Source organism: Coccinella septempunctata, chromosome 2, assembly GCF_907165205.1.
Source record: "Coccinella septempunctata chromosome 2, icCocSept1.1, whole genome shotgun sequence".
In the NCBI taxonomy this organism is placed as follows: domain Eukaryota; kingdom Metazoa; phylum Arthropoda; class Insecta; order Coleoptera; family Coccinellidae; genus Coccinella; species Coccinella septempunctata.
Genome location: NC_058190.1, coordinates 50,970,652 through 50,987,990, shown reverse-complemented (window position 1 = coordinate 50,987,990; position 17,339 = coordinate 50,970,652). Strand labels below are relative to the sequence as shown.

At 38.1% G+C, this 17,339-nt stretch overlaps 1 protein-coding gene across 1 annotated transcript in view; it reads left to right on the top strand.

Annotated features, from left to right (window-relative positions):
• Positions 1-17,322, top strand: part of LOC123307370 (neural cell adhesion molecule 2) — a 146,272-nt gene extending 128,950 nt beyond the window's left edge. The window contains exons 8-12 of the mRNA XM_044889654.1: positions 794-1,093; positions 1,357-1,656; positions 12,387-12,644; positions 14,757-14,923; positions 15,073-17,322. Coding sequence (XP_044745589.1) covers positions 794-1,093; positions 1,357-1,656; positions 12,387-12,644; positions 14,757-14,923; positions 15,073-15,255 — 1,208 coding nt within the window. The 3' untranslated portion in view covers positions 15,256-17,322. The remainder of the gene's footprint in view (positions 1-793; positions 1,094-1,356; positions 1,657-12,386; positions 12,645-14,756; positions 14,924-15,072) is intronic.
• The last annotated feature ends 17 nt before the right edge of the window (positions 17,323-17,339 follow it).

The window sequence follows — 17,339 nt, the reverse complement described above, 5'->3', positions numbered from 1 at the left end:
CTAAAAGGGCATACGTCAATTCGTTGCCGAAGGACGAGACGAAAGCTCAAGTTGTAAATAAAGAGCACATAAACCCTGACCTGACTTCAGTACAACCTGATAACCTTGCAGTATACCTTCCAAAAAAGATAACATACAACCTAGATATGACGAAATTCTTCGACCAACTTTTAAAACAGTACTTCACGTACCAGATAAAGGCAAAGAATATATACGCCGTCTTATGTCATCTGCCAATAGACGCTAAAAAAAAATCAAAAACGACCCGAAATTCCAGGGAATCGATGATGCTGCGTTGTCCAGATGAAACGAAAAAGCCGATAATTTTATATCTCTTGAAAACGCAGATGAGGAGGGAGATTTTCGAAATCAGACGTCTCTGCAATCTCTGTATCGTGGTTGAAACTAAAAGGAGGGCAGAAAGTCCGAGCCATTGCTTTAGAGGTACTGACACGACCAAAACAAGTGCTCCTTTCCATTCAGATGTATGAATTGTTCAGGAAATCATAGCAAAGACTACACACTCAACAGAAACGCCGCCTTTTCCACATGCGTTCTATGTGAAAAAGAAGGCCATGAAATCAACACATAAAATCATACTCGAATATATTATCTACACTACAGTATTCAAACACGGGGAGACCCTTGGACGTTTGAAACGTTTTCTGAGTAATAAACATTTTTAAAATAATTCAAAGAAGTAGGCGATTATTGTATTTTTCATCCCATTTTTGAGTTTTGGAAATAAAAAAAAAGTTTTCTACCATTTTTAATATTTAATTTCTTTTTCTAGATGCACCCACTTGCAAAACTGACAAAGTAGTCGTGGTGGGTGCCTCGAGAGGGGAGAGCGTCGATATCACTTGCGAGGTGGAGGCGGACCCACCCGCAAAAACCTACAAGTGGAAATTCAACAATTCTGGAGAAACCCTGGACGTTGCTGCTGAAAGATTCTCTGGTACAAGTAACGGTACAGTCAGCATACTGAGGTATACACCTGTGTCGGAACTCGACTACGGATCTCTGTCGTGTTGGGCTTCCAACGTGGTGGGGCATCAAGTCAATCCTTGTATATTTCAAGTGGTGGCAGCAGGTGAGATAATGAATACTCGTATTTTGTTGCATTCGATATAAGTCAGCTGGCTAGTTACCCAGCCTTCACCTCAGCTCCATCACTGGATACTGAGTTTGATTAGCTTCTCTCCATCTCCCTCTGTCTGTCAATCTACATGTGTTTCCGCCTATGTATCTCCCTCTTCATACGTCTGCCCTCCTATCTCATGCTATATCTCTGTTGTGTCTTAAGCATATTGAATCTTACACTACAAGAGTGTACATTTTTCTTTCATTTTGAAGGAAAGCCTTACGGGGTCAGGAACTGTACCCTGACGAACCAGACGACCAGTTCAGTCGAAGTCTACTGCCTTCCTGGTTTCGATGGTGGTCTTCCCCAATTCTTCGTTCTCGAGTTATACTCTGGAAACAGCATCACGCCCAGATACAACATGACATCGTACGTGGAGCCTTACTTCTTTCTGGACAATTTGGAACCTGACATCACCTTCAGGATAGTTGTGTACTCTATGAACGCAAAGGGAAGGAGTCAAGGTGTTATTTTGGAGGAGGTTACCTTCAGCGATGCCGAGAAACATATAGGTAAAGCAGGGGTTTCTTAAATGATAATCAATGTTGCCTATATTGGTTTATCGTAGTACTAGGTGTAGTTTATTTCATTATGTTATTTTTGTTATGTTTTGTATCTTCTGTATTATTTTCAATAAAATTTTGAATGCTTTTCCTTATGATTTACTTATTGCAGATTGTTTTCATTCGATGCTTTATGACAAAAGTGAAGAACTGAGTGGAATTATATACAGGGCAACTTGGCAACTATTATATAATGCCCAGGTTTAACTAGCACAAGAAGAAAGAGGATATGATCACTCTTAATAAAGTTCATGAATACAAATGAATGGAAAGTCTTTGTAGGTCGAATAAAACGAAGCAAAAAGTGGAAAACTAATATTTGGGAACTAATTATTTCATCTTGTTAAATAAAAAATTGAATTTTTATATTCGAAGGCTCTGGTACAGTCCAAGGAGCCCCCAAACATCTTGCGTCTTGTTCGCAGATGTCTTAAATTCTGAATGATGGCAATCTTTCAATCTGGGACCCCAAATAGTCCAGCAATTGGCACATCAATGACGCGAAGCTGTGCCGAGATGAAGCCATAATGGCAGTTCGAAAAGTATTCACCCCGACCCGATAGCCCCTCATAGTACGTGGCAATACGCCCGGTTTTTATTTATCTCTTCCGCGATTTAATCCCGAAATCACCGCCCCCCAGTCTTAAATAATCCGAGGCAGAGCAGAAGCGCCTAATGACTCCGGTCTGGTGTTTCGAACGGGAACAATTCCCCCGATAAAATAGGCAGACCTGGGATAATAGAATAGAAATGAGCTCAAGAAGGCCATTAGTCTAAGCTACGGCACGGACGTGCAAACGAATGTGTCCACAATTCTCCTCCACGAACCCGCATATTGGCCTCAGTTTTATCTTGATCTTTCTGGTCCTGCGAGCGGACGGATAGCGGTAGCAATTCGGCAATTATCGAGCGTTCGTGCCTCGATTGATTTCGGATTAGCGACTGGAGAATGGCCCTCGGAACAACCGGAAATATACGGATGCCATGCAGATTCCGGGTTTGCAATTGACAATGAACCGAATGATATGAGCTGGTCCCAGTTCAGGTAATTATGGTAGGAATAAACGAGTTTTCACCACGTGCAGACCGAAAAGCCTTAAGGAAGAATACAATAATATGAATATAACCAAAAGTGTTACGATCTGAATTGATCTAGCCAATTTGCCATCGTCAGGACAACTAAATGGAGAACGCTCCATCAATTCCAAACGTTTTTCCATCAGAGAAGGAGTTGTGTTACTCTGACTAGGTCAAATGAGACCGAAAATCATGCTCAACATCTGCTCTTCTTAGGTGGGACGGTATCCATGTAGTTGTCCCGACGATGGCAAAATGGCTAGTTCAATTCAGATCGTTTCATATCGGCGGGTGGTATACATCTGAATGAATTCCCATTCTTATGTTGAAAGTTTCGGATGTAAAAAACTTCAAAACACTATGGGTATCTGGTTACAATCATGGACTAATTTCGCATTCGAAGTTCACCTTTCCCGTGCAAGAGTATGGAGGGAACTCTACATTCATTTCTTTACAGACCAAATCAAAGCATTCACTAGACGAGGTATTTAACTGTAACCAAGTGATCCTGAATTCTTTCTCCTTTCCATAAAACTTGCAATCGTTAATTTCTACCAGACCTCATCTCATTCATGCTTCCTGAGATGGCGGTGGGAAAACCAATCAGGAGGTGGTGAAGAAATTTTTTTCTGGGATCCAGATACTTTTCAGATCTCGCAGTATTGAAGGTTTTGGGCCAATAGAAGGCGATCATAGTTAGTGCTCTTTTTCTGGCAAATGTACTCGACTTGTATGATAAGAAACCAAAAATACTATTCTATTCAGTTTTAGAATGTTTTCATGGTATGGGGATATTGAAACAGTTCAGGTAGAAACAATAAGTAAACTCAGATATTAAAAAAACAAACCGAAACAATCAGAAATGAAGCGAGAAAAAATTTTTCTTCAACTGTTATCCTTAGCTCAAATATTATGAAAATTCATTGATTTCAATCATTGATTGAGTTGAATAAATATTCTTCTATCCATAAAGAAATAATATTCGCAAGAGTAATACACAAAGATAAAGATATCCACAAATGCTACGATCTAAATCATAAACTAGCCAACCACCGAAAGAAAGAACTTCTCGATGAATGTTGGTTTCGATATTTTTTGACCTCGTCAGAGAAACACAACTCTCACCTCAATGAGAGCAGATACGGAATATCCTGACTATTGCTAGCGCGTCCTAGTATCAAAGTACTCCAGCAGCCAACAAGCCAAGATAGAATATTGATAAGGATTCATAAAAACCAACACTTGTATATTCCTCAGTAAAACTTTGCTGCGCTAATCTACAAACTGAGCTTCATCTGATAAACCAAACCTGGACATCATCGATTACAATACTGCGATACCCCCCTGTCGAAACGGAAAAACTGGAGGTATGAATCCAGGAAAACGCGGACAAAGTAAGATTGATCACCAAGGCGGATTTATTTCCTGCAAATTAATACAATGGCCCCTCGCAGGTCGCGCAGGCAAGGTGTGTTGTCCTCCTCTTATTGAATTCCGGACGATCCGGGACCAATTTTGAGATTACAGTGATTGGATTGCCCCGCTATCTGTTATTTTACCCGGGATTGACGTTTTATTTCCCGTCTTATCGTATCGGCTATTTTGATTTGAGGGTTTTATTGTATTTATCCAGCGGAGATCTTTGCAACAGACTGGAAGTGTCGAGGAGGGGCTCTGTGCAATAAAATTTCAAGGACATCTACTGGATAGATTGGATTTCTGTAACGGGAGTATATAACAAGAGACAGCGGACTAAAAAGCAATCGTTTTGAAAGTTTTCATACAGTAAACTGGATTAAAGGGGAGAGATATCACAGCTACTTACAAAAATTGCTTGAGAGGACAATATTCGATTTGGACGCTGTCTGGTTTTATGCTCCGAAAGTGTAACAGTAGATTCAATAATATTGAACCCATTTCCTACCACCGTAAGTATGCTGTTTTGAAAGTCTCCTACAGTTTATCCTATTTGGGGCTCAATTTTAAAATATCCCCCCTATTTTGACAGCTGCCATATGAATATCTGTCAGTTTTTGACAAATGACGAATCCGCCATTAGTAATAAGACAATATACACTTCAAAACGCATCGAAATTGTTGAAAATCACTTCAAAAATAGTGAATCTTTTGTTTATAACATTGAGTTCAAGTGGAAAAGAGGTCACAATGAAATCTGTTCAAAAATTTGAGCTCTTAGGACAAGTAAATGATGAAGAATAGAACTCATTCTGTTTATACTCTACAGTATGGAGAGTAGAGAGAAGGAGAACGATCGCTGCTTTGAAACCATAGATTTTTTGTCCCCTAAAACATGTACCAATAGGGTAGTTCATGATTTTGCCAACAGGCGCGCTGGCCATCACGGGATGGCGAAATTTTGAATTAAACTAATTGTAGTTGGCTGAGTGAATAGTCTTCCTGGTGACAGATGATGAGAATATTATTGTTTTCAAATTTGATAAGAGAACAACCATGGTGAAATGTTGAAGAGTGTGCTAGAATGTTTTGGCATCGGAGAGAACTCGGAATCAATTTGTGTGTCAAGAGCACTTTTGCGATGAAGATATCAAAAAGATGATGGATTCATTATGAACGAAATCGAAATTGCCATCCCTCGTGATGAGTGGACTCTTCTGAATAAGAATATCTACCAATAAAACTACATGGTTCAGAAGTAGATATTCTTGAAGAATCTTGTTGGCATAACATAATATATCGTTTATAATGGTTCTCAGCTGATTATTGGAAACAGAAACTACTCTAATACCTAAGTTTTAAATCTGAGATTGCTACCTTTTGTTTTCTTGATGTATACTATATACTCCTCACTGCGAGTTTATATAATTTTGATGATTACAATAAACCAACTAACATACCTGTTTTCAATAAACAATGATGAACAAACGTAGGTAAAATTTTTTTGACCAGTCATTTCTTTTGAATTTCATTGATTTCCTCATTTATTATGAATGAATAAAGCTCATAACATAGTCGCCTTTATAATATGACTTGTATTTTATCGCATATAATTCAGAGAACTCATATTTAATATAGATTTGAAGAAAGGTGTTTGAAAAATCATCGGAAAAACCACGATGACACATAACCTAAAATAAAATGAAGACTGTTCATTTGAAATTGACGCTAAAATCCCCACCCCTTATCGATAAACGTAGCGATCGCAGCGACTCCTAGCCTACGTTCACGTTTTCGGGGACACATTTTTAGTACTGCGATCGTTCTCCTTCTCTCTACTCCCCATACTTTACAGTTTTCAATTCAATTCAATTAAGGATCATAGTCCTACAAAGGTAGGACTACTACTTTCCTCCATTGAATGAAACAAAAATTAGAAAGTTTTTAACTCAAAAAAAGGTAATCAAAAGGGAACTTCCCATTAGAAATCCCTGTACATATTTTTTTTGTTTCTAGGCCGATTCCTTGCATTTTTCACACCATAGTACATACTTTTAATAATCTGAGAACTCTTGAATGAGAATCCAAAACCAATATTCCTGTATGAGAGTCAGGAATTCTCCCCAACTTTCTTCCTTGAGAAAAAACCTCCCCTTGGTCCCAGCTTAATCCACCCAAATTGAAGTAACTAGATGGATATCCTTTCGCAGTAGACCGTCCGTTTTTTTTTTCTGTTTTCCACCTTGAAGCGCCGTCTCTCTCCCCAATCTCTCCTCCTCGTAATAAATGAAAATTGCGACCTAATAAAAAATTCAATTCAGATATACGCGACGATGCCGTTTCACGCTACACCGATCTCTGAGATATTCTCTCATTAAATAGAAGTTGCGAGATTTCGTTCGCGATTTTTCCGCACTGCGTATTGCTATTATGTATGTGATGGATGTTCTGGGGCAAAATTGAAGAGCCTATTAAAACGGAGGAATATGGGGTGATAAGATCGTATCTTTTTTTTCCGGTCTGGAGGACAAAATATGAAGGAGTCTAAATGTATGTTGCGTATCTAAAGCACAGTGTATACAGGGCGTAGAAGTTAGATCTCTGGCCAAATTTCACAGAGTGATTCTGCAGGCAAAAGTTTTTATAGAGTATAGTCCATTTACTATTCGTTGAGAAGTTATTCACACAGAACAAGGTATATACACTGCGCAAAAAAATAACGCACATTCTGAAAATCTCAATTTTAATGAAAGTTAACTCTACATTGACTTTATAACTTATTTTTTATGTTCTCTCGGGAAGGTTTTGAACGAAACAAGACACATTAAATGGAAGAAAAATTCAGGATTTCACCGAATCTTATGTGAAAGAAGAGAAATGAACAATTTTCAAAATACTGAAATGCTGATAAGTGATTTAATACCTGGTATTTCCACCCCTTGCGTTAATTACAGCTCGGCAACGACGGTTCATACTCAAAATGAGTGATCTTAAAATGTTCTGATCTAATCCTTTCCAGATTTCTCCGAGTTGGATTCCTAAGTCATTAAGAGTAGCTGGATGATTTTGTGAACTTCCCAGCCTACTGAGGTTGTCCCAAACCTGCTCAATCGGATTGACATCTGGACTTCTTGCTGGCCATTCCATTCGAGAGACTTCAACCTCTTCAATTTACTCCTGAACGATGCGCGCACGATGGGGTCTGGCATTATCGTCCATATAAATGAAATTTTCACCAATGTATGGGGCAAATGGCACTACATGCTCTTCAAGAATGTTCCTTATATACTTATCAGCATTCATAGCTCCACTATCAACGACCACTAGGTCTGTGCGAGCAGTCAAAGATATTCCACCCCATACCATAATCGATCCTCCCCCGAAACCAGTAGTATTAAGGAAAATGCACTGAGCATATCTTTCATGTGGACGTCTGTATACAAGGGAACGTCGATCACAATGGTAGAGGCATAATCTAGACTCATCTGTGATGATAACTCTTTCCCAATCGGCCTCTTCTCAATGTATATGCTCTCTCGCAAAATCCAAACGCGCCCTTCGATAGGCTGGGGTAAGAGCTGCACGAGGTCTTAAATCATATTCTCTGAGGCGATTTCTTATTGTCTGAGTGCTAATTTGCACCACATGAGTTTGCTCAAGCTGAATTTGAAGGAGGCGAGCGGTTGCAAACCGTTGTATCAACGAAGAAACTCTCAAGTAACGTTCTTGAATGGCAGTTGTTACCCGTGGTGTCTACCCTGTCCTGGTCTTCGGACATTCATACCTGTCTCCCTGAATCGCTGCAACATTCTGGACACACTTGTATGGGAAACTACAAACCTTTCTGCAATTCTTGTGTATGTCCACCCTTCTTCTCGCAAAACTACCGCTTGGGCACATTCCTCTTGGGTCAAATTGCGTGTTTCGCGTTGCATAGCGATCGAGTGTAGAAAATCAAACGAAAGAAAAACTATTGATCACTTGAATTGATCGAAAACAACTGATTTTAGAATGGAGCCAATCAGCCAATACATTCAAAATCTGATAATATAATCCTTTTTTATTCCTGCTGGGAAAAAACATCTCTATTGAAGAAAACTGTTGAAAGTGGATAACATATCCATGCATAATTCTGATAAAAATAATTATCATTGAGAACACGTTCAGTTAGGATAAATTTGAGATTCCCAAAATGTGCGTTAATTTTTTTTGCGCAGTGTATTTTCAGAATTTTCATCTCAATCGGTAACTTTTCCCATGGTATATAAAATGAATATTGAATAAGTTAGTTTTCAAAGTATTTTCAGTATTTTGGATACCTCTGCAATGGAAATAATTGGACCCTACTCTATAGGAACTTTTCTGTTGTAAACTAGCTGTAGAGTCACTCTGTGAAATTAGATCAGAGATAAGAGATAACTTGCAGTATATATTAGGAATACGAGAAAATTTTCAATATTTTATCCCCTGGTGAATCAACCTAGTCACATAAGTTGTCTCCTGGTGATCCTACTCACGAGAAAAAAAAAGCGAACGTCCATGTTTATCAATTCGTGAATTTTCCCAACCATCATACAGATATCATCGCAACTGCTCGACCGAGAAAAGCTTATTCCCTAGAATGGCCATCAGGTTCGCGCTCGATTGGGTACTTAACGAAATATTCCGCTGGAAAAAGAGAAAATGAGAAAAGAATTCTTTGCGCAAACAGCTGACATTAACATTCCGAAGACTGCTGGTCCGGTATAATCGCGATAAAGCGATAGTAAAAATGGAGCAGACGTCTAGTACTCATTCCGTTTCCATAGCCCTTAGGTGCGACAGGAATATTCCTTGTCGTTTCTCTTTCCGCTGGAATTTTCTTATTACGGTATACCCAGGGGCATACTGACAAATCGCCCCCTTGTATTATTAGTCTAGATTAGACCGGTGGACTTGTAGGGTGGAAATTGAGGCCTATTAGACATGCTTGTTTCATCTTCGAGCTCCAAGAAGTTTTTTTTCGGGAACTTTGGTAGTCAGATTTTCCTCGAGAAACTTTCTCCTAGAAAAAACTTTCTGGCACCCGTTTTCACACAGCCTGAGCCGTTCAAATGTCTTCAGAATATGACCTTTTAGTCTTCAGTGGCCTGTAAAATTCCAACTAGTAGTGTCCTTATTTTGTCTCATCCCATCAAGGTTTTTTGAGGTTTGGCCTTCTTTTTTGATACTTTCCTGGCTGGCTTGTGGTGGCTCACTAGATAATCTAATGGGACAATCTGTGTGCCTCTAGATTTTTATAGAAACCTGTGTAACTTGGAATGCTGACCGTGGTCAGCATCTGCTCTTCTTCGGTGGGACGTTCTTCCTTTCGTTTTCCTGATGTTGACACATTGGCTAGTATATTGAATTCATTGCCTCCCTGGTAAGGAGTTATCTGTTTCATTATTATTCATTGTTCCCAAGTATCTTTCAGAGGGTAATTCAAATTGTTTCGATGGCATAAAGTTTTGAATCACATCCACAATCAACATCCAATGGATATCTAGTGAATATTATTGCTTTTTACACATCCAACAATAAATGAGATCTAAGTACATAAGTAGATTGGACTTCCGTAGAAATGAAAAACTTGGGGTATGAAAACTGCTCCAATTGTCAACCAAGGTCCCTTGTGTTGCTTTTTAACAATCCAGTACCTCCTACCCGTGAAATTCCAATGAATCAACTGGGTGAATTGCTGGGTGAAATCGAATGCCTAGTTGTGAGAAAAGCTTTCAGAGTCCGGCTCAAAAATTTTAATCTCCCCCTGAAATTCTATATTAATGAATTAAAGCTACATCGAGAAAATTTGCATGCATATTCATTCAGCGTTATACTGAATGGGAGAAGTGAATGAGGAAATATGAATAGGCACCCTATTCTGAAAATCTTCGTATGTAATATTTTAACGTCGCTTCAATAAAAGGTGTTCCAATTACGGTGTAAGTTATGAATAGGGTGCTGGTTTGGTTGTTTGATTTCACATGACTGTGGCATTGCAAATTGATTTGGACAGATTATAACAAGAAAACGCGTTTTCTACCTCTGTTTACGTTCGAAGAAGATGAAGGCAATGCTGTTCGAGCTGCTCATTATGTCTATAACAGAATATATTCCAAGAACTCGGAACTTGGAATTTTATAGAGATTGTGTAGTTGTTTGAGGGAGCTTGTAAAGAATATGGTAGAAGGGGCTTATGAATCATGTTTCCGAGAAAGAAGAACAAGAATGAGCCCCAGACAGAATCCAAATATAGCCTGCTTTGTCTCCTATCATTGAGATCATTTGTTGTTTTATTTGTTGATTTCTAAAATTCTCAATTTTTTTGTCAAATCTTTAAAACTATGTGTGAAATGATGCCAATCATATTGTATCGGTTGAGAACCGTTACAGGGAGTGGACATTGTAGGGTGAATCATCCTGTACAGATTCAATAATCAAATTCTGTATTCCCTTACCCCGCACCTCAAGCCCGTTAAGCATTCGAGCAGCGGACGCATATTGACGATCTCCCCCTCCGAACAAAAAACGAAAAAATTCCCGTAAAAACCCCAAAATCTAATAACAATCACCGGAATGGTGCGCAGCTCCTGACGTGAATTTCAAACCGGGCCACTCCCGACCTACACGCCGTATAAAAATATCGTTCCCTCGGCATCCACGAAAATTACACACGGCTATCCGCTATCGGTATCATTAAAAACGAACTTCTGTTCTTCCGGTCTTTTATAACAAGAACGCCAGTTACGATCATCGGAATTTTCCGGCTGATCGTTAACCGAAGCCAGAGATTAGGCGAATTCTGATCCTCTGTGGAATAATGGCCAGCTCCGCGGTGCAGTTTCCGCTGCATGTAGCCCGGATTTTCCGCATTAGAATCTTGTTTTTACGAGAGAGTAAGAATTGGGCTGTTTTCTCGGATAGCACTTTCGCTTAAGTGTCCGTAATTTTTTAATTTTGGTGTTAAACGACCGACTTGGATTTGGTTGATGTTCCAGTTCAATTCTGCTAGATACTTTAAATTTTCCAGATAGTTTGAAGATTCATTAGAAGTCAGCAAGGCATTTGCTTCATTTAAAAGGTTATTGTTGTATAACATTTGCTTTTCACATGGTTTGCAGTTCGCTCAATGAAGAACCATATGTGATAAACGACATATTAGTTTTCTTGAGCGATTCTCAAGATTCCAGCCACAAACACCCAAGTATTGGCCTTGCGATTTGTCAATTGTCATAGCATACGCATTATCAATAGGAAATTGAATTAGTTGGAACTTTATGTCTTATTGATTGCAATTTAAGTGAAACTCGGTCAATTGTTGTGAAATTTCTTAGTATATATGTATATATATATATTCTTTTGAATGTCAGCAATACATTTTTAGTTATCAAACAATATAGCATATGTATGAGTTTTAGCAAAGGTTAGTGTAACGGGGTACCATACAATTTAAAGTATGATACAAGAGCTTAGGGAAAACCCTCAGTAAAAAAACCCTGTCTCCCCGTGAGAAGTGTAGTGATGACAAATTTGTTTACAGAATAAGTTTTAAATACTGAAGGGCTTCCTTTCCATTGACATAAAAAATTTCTGTATCCTCTTTTCATTTCGAAATAATATCTGAAACAAAGAAATAGAGCAGAAAACGAGAAAAAGGGCGAATAATAAAGCCTTCATCCAAACTTATTTCAAGACTTGATGATGACTGAAGAACAAAATAAATAATCATAGCTACATAACTTGTTTTTCAATTGCATTGGGAGGAATATCATCTCTGCGTCAAAAATCTTCTGCTGATCTTGGTGGAGGATCACCCTCGTCGTTAGAAATGCCTTCAGTACTCAAATTAATAATAGCCAAATCTTGCTTTTGACTGGGAGGGCCTTTCGACCAGGTCCAGTCTTCCAAGTGATGATTCTTCTTTTCTTCAGTTGTTCGAGGAACGCTACAGGACCATTATATTGGGGAATCATCTCCCATAGATATACCAGTGATTATTCACTAGAAAATTGAAAAAACGGGGAAGAAATCAAAAAAAAACTTCTGACACTTTATTGACAATTTGTTCTTTCTTTCCGATTCAAAGCAACACGCTGTTCCCTAGTAATTCTACTACTAGCTCTAAAAACTATCATGCCATTTAGATCTGTCTATTTTTTTTTCAGCTTATGATGGTGACATTCAGTTCTCCCCTGCGCTTGGCGTGATCATTGGAGCAGTTTTAACGATAATAATCGTGGTTCTGATCGTCATCATAAGGGTGAGAAGATCCTCGGGCCACAGAAACGCAACGTTAGAGCACAAAGTCATCGGCGGAGGTGGGACTCAGCACAACACGCTGTCTTCGACGAAGCCATTGCTGAGGAGTTCTTCTCCCAGGGAAGGGGACGAGAAGGATCCTGACGTTATACCTGCCAAATTTGGTAAGTGAAGATTCACTGGAGAAGTTTTTTCCTTGATGTTGTCATGCTATGTTGATTTGGTGACGTTTTTCAATGCATAGACTTCTTTTATTCGTTTATTCTGCGGTTAGAGGCAAGACAAGCAACTCGCAGGCTCCACAACCTAACCCTGAATGATCCAAACGAACTAGTTCTCGTGCCTAATCACCTCTTAGCCGAATTGGATGAGGTGCTGGGCATGAGAACTGATCTGGTCTGTAGGCAGCTCCCGTCATAAACGGCAGATCCGCTAATTCGATAATTCCTTCCGCGCGATTCGTCGATAGAATTCCCAGGTCTTCCTCCGTTCGAACAGACATCATTCGATAAGGGTCGTTCGAGACAAAAGACGGATATTCCGTTTCCAAATCCGGCCCCGCGTTCATATCAGAGCCGGAGGCGGACAATACGACTGTAGAATAATCGTTGGGCGCCATCAAAAATTCATCGAATCCAAACTCGTATCGTTTCAGTCCCGCTGGAAGAAATATATACGTCCTGGAATAATGGATATTTCGGTTGGCGGATACGTTGAAATTAGAGCTGTAATCCGTAGTGAAAAAGTGGACGTTTCTGGTGGTTGTTGTTGTTGGCCATCGTGAACGGCTGGTTATCTGTCTGCGTGCAGTCCCAGTTTGGCCAATGGGGTGCAGGTGGCGATTCCGATAGGGAATTATTTGGTGCCTCTGATTCTATTCATATCCCATTGAATGTAGTGAATTTTCCAATTGTGTCCTTTTTTGTCATCCACCTCAACCGGAAAATGGACTGAAATCACTCTGCAAGCACTGTACCTTCGCAAATTACGTATTTAGATGTCCATTGGCATTCACAGTGTGGTCCAGATCGTAACCAAGAAATTTTAACCACGTATTCTACATCAAAAATAAGCCCGAGTTTGTCATATAAACATATGTCGAGAAATGCTTTATCTCCGAGATACGGGGTGTTAAAATTATAGAAAAAAAAATGTTTTTCATTAATAACTTTCACACTGCTTGAAATATTTTTATGAAATTTGAGACATTGGTTTTGAGCGTCAAGGAGCACTTTTTGCATAATATCACTTCTTTTCTATTCTACCAGTGGCGTCCGTACTGCAGCGAGACTGAATATTTTCAGAAAAAAAAATGATACGCCACTGGTTTTTCCGACAATGAAAATTACTATTTAAATCCGTATTTAATTTTGAGCAAATTCGTTCTCTTGACTTTTTGCTGTACGAGGCACCGTTTCCGGTTAAAAAAATAAAACACATTCTCATGCATGAAGAAATCGCCAAAATTTAATATAGCAATAAAAAGCTTACCACGGTCTTATTATTATTATATGTACCTACCATATCAAATTTTGGCGATTTCTTCATGCATGAGAATGTGTTTTATTTTTTTAACCGGAAACGGTGCCTCGTACAGCAAAAACTCAAGAGAACGAATTTGCTCCAAATTAAATACGGATATAAATAGTAATTTTCATTGTCGGAAAAACCAGTGGCGTATCATTTTTTTTTCTGAAAATATTCAGTCTCGCTGCAGTACGGACGCCACTTGTAGAATAGAAAAGAAGTGATATTATGCAAAAAGTGCTCCTTGACGTTCAAAACCTATGTCTCAAATTTCATAAAAATATTTCAAGCAGTGTGAAAGTTATTAATGAAAAACATTTTTTTTTCTATAATTTTAACACCCCGTATCTCGGAGAGGAAGCATTTCTCGACATATGTTTATATGAAAAACTAGGGCTTATTTTTTATGTAGAATACTTGCTTAAAATTTCTTGGTTACGATCTGGACCACCCTGTATATCAATAGCGGCTCGTCAGAGGAGACATACAGCTGAGCACCAAAATTCTTAACGTAGGTTGTTTATAGTTTTGTAAGGGGGTTAAATTTCACTGCGACCTTATGGTCTTTTGTGCTCCCCATAAAAACTGTTCTCAGCGCCCTCCAGTTCCAGAGTTCCAATGAACTTCAGAATTTGAAAGGGCTTCAAGGAGGCTATGTCCTCATTCCTCCTTTAATTTTCTAGTTCAAGACATTCCTTACGCATTCCTTATGCTTCTATATTGTAATAAGTGTATGTCTTATTTTCTAGGTTCACCTGATGGCGGCAGTCTGAAACGTTTGCCACCCAATGGTGCCAGTATTCCCTCGGTATTAAGGCATATGCCTTCTTCGCATAGCTACGAAATTGGTAGTGGTGTTCCTCCGGCTCAGTGGGTTAGCCCAATAAGTCAACAAGCCTCTGGTTTGGATGAAAATGTAAGTACACCATAATTAAACTTATAGAGCCAACTTCATTTGATGACCTAGCAGAAATTCACCAATAAGGAAAACAATAACTGTTGAACAGAACTTTTTCACGTATCTCACACCACACTATATTTCCTAATTCTTGTATTTTTCTTCAGTTTCACCAATACACTAACCCAGTAACAGGTTTGGGTACTTTTCCTAGAGACTCTCGACCTAAGGACCTAAGGCTTGGCAACGGAAACTCCTCGACCTTACAGAGAGCGTCTGATGTTGAGTTCAACGGATTCGCCATCAAAGAGAGACTGATGGCCAATAGACTTCCAGAAAGTTGTGTTTAAAACAAAGTTTCACACATAGGCGTTTTATATCAACCCCAAATATAGAGTGAGTGTCTTTTGTAAATTTGTCTGGACCGTCCAGTTTGAGTGAGTGCATAGTGATGATCAAAAACTGACGTTAAACAAGTTCTCATAAACTGAGGAAGAAGAATATGTCCATCAGAAAATGTTTGTAACAATATCTGGACCTTGCGACTTGTTGCAATTGTGTAAAAAATTCCCATTATATTTCATAAAGTTCCATCAGGGTTCCTCTCCAAAATAATCTTATAAATGAAATTTTTCTCATGATTTTGAATCATATTCAGTAGGTATGAACTCTGCTATGTGCTTTGTGGAATATATTCAAGTGGTTTGGAGATTTCATGTCCATTCCACACTTTGAAATAATAATGAACTGGATCATGGATCCCTTCCCAAATTACGAGATCCCCACTGTATATTTTCCCTTGTAAATACATATCACCATTCATCACTTTGGTACCTACGTAGTGAGTCTACCGCTTTTTAAAAAAAGGCTCGCTTAATGACTGTAGATAAATAATCGAATTCAAATTCTTACGTAATGTGAATATAAGCGTACGTTTAATTTTTCAAGGAACTCTCTTGTCATCAACACAGGATTTATTGTTCATAAATATAGAGACGTTGTAGTTGAATCTGAATGTGTATATTGTAAATTTACGATAAGTAGATAATTGTTATCGACACTGATGTATATTATAAAATCATGTTTCTGATGTGTGATGTTTGGTACTAATTGAAATGATGTTTCTGTCGATCTACCTGAATGCAAGTCTTTAACGTCATCCAATACTGGTGTTACATTGTAAAAAACAAATATTCAAAATTTATTCTGAACAAAAACAACATAAGTTTTATTGTTGTAATTGCGATTCTTCCAAGTGAACAATAATAAAATTCGTATTGTTATTCTTGTCACAGTTGAATTTTTCTGATGGTACTAATTTGAGGCAGAGATAAACAAATCAGAGGATGAAATATTGCATTTCCTTAAAATTATCAATTCGTGGAAAAGTCATCATATCTAATGGGTCAAAACATTGGAATCTTTATGAGCAGACCCAGAATTTTTCATAAAACATATCGTTTCATATCAACAATTATTATATTATCGGTGTAAACCGATGACATAATAAATCTATTGAATAATTTCATGATGAATTTTTTTTACTTTCACTTTCTGCAGCAACGGAATGTCTTCCAATCATTCGAGAAGGCAGGTTACTGTTGAGAGTAGAAGTTAAAACGTGATTGTGGGTTGGAAATATGGGTTTATTTAACTCAGATCAATTTTTTACAATATTTTTCATGAAATTCATAAGATGGTAGGAATAATTTGGTGTCTATGACTTTGGTGAAGGAGGCCTCAGGTCAAGTATACTTAATAATTCGACAAATAAAGTTTGACCTATTCATGAATGTTTGACACATATATTTATCACAAAACAGTACCATTTCTAGCTTCCTTTAACCTAAGTATTCATGTTTTTGAAGATCATATTGAAAACTTTGTGAAAAAAATAATTTTTGTACCATGTAATAATCCGATGTCCGATTCCGAATATCAAAAATACCATTTTGCATAGGAACATATCGATATTGACAGTAACCTCATCCTCTGCCTAAAACTAATAATAATAATTTGTAAATACATATCGGCTCTAGAAGCTTGAAAATTGACGAATACATCTCAATATTACTGTCATGTGCTGTACATACTTATCTTAAGAGAAGTACAATTTGTTTGCTACTAACTTAACTAGTATACAGGGGTTATTGAAATATGTAATCGTAATATTCTGGACTCTTCCATTTTCGAAATCTAAATGGGTACTCAAAAATAATCGTTATGACCTAAACGTTTTTCATGACTCTGTTTTTGAGATGGCCTCTTTTTATATACTCAGAAACTCGATTATGGATATGATAACCTCTGTTGGGCTAGATGAAAGAAATATGTGATATTTTATGTAGAAAAAATTCAATAATAAGTATGTTTAGCAAATTGATAGAGAATGATATCATTAAATGTATCATGAATTAGTAAGTGGCGTTGTTTT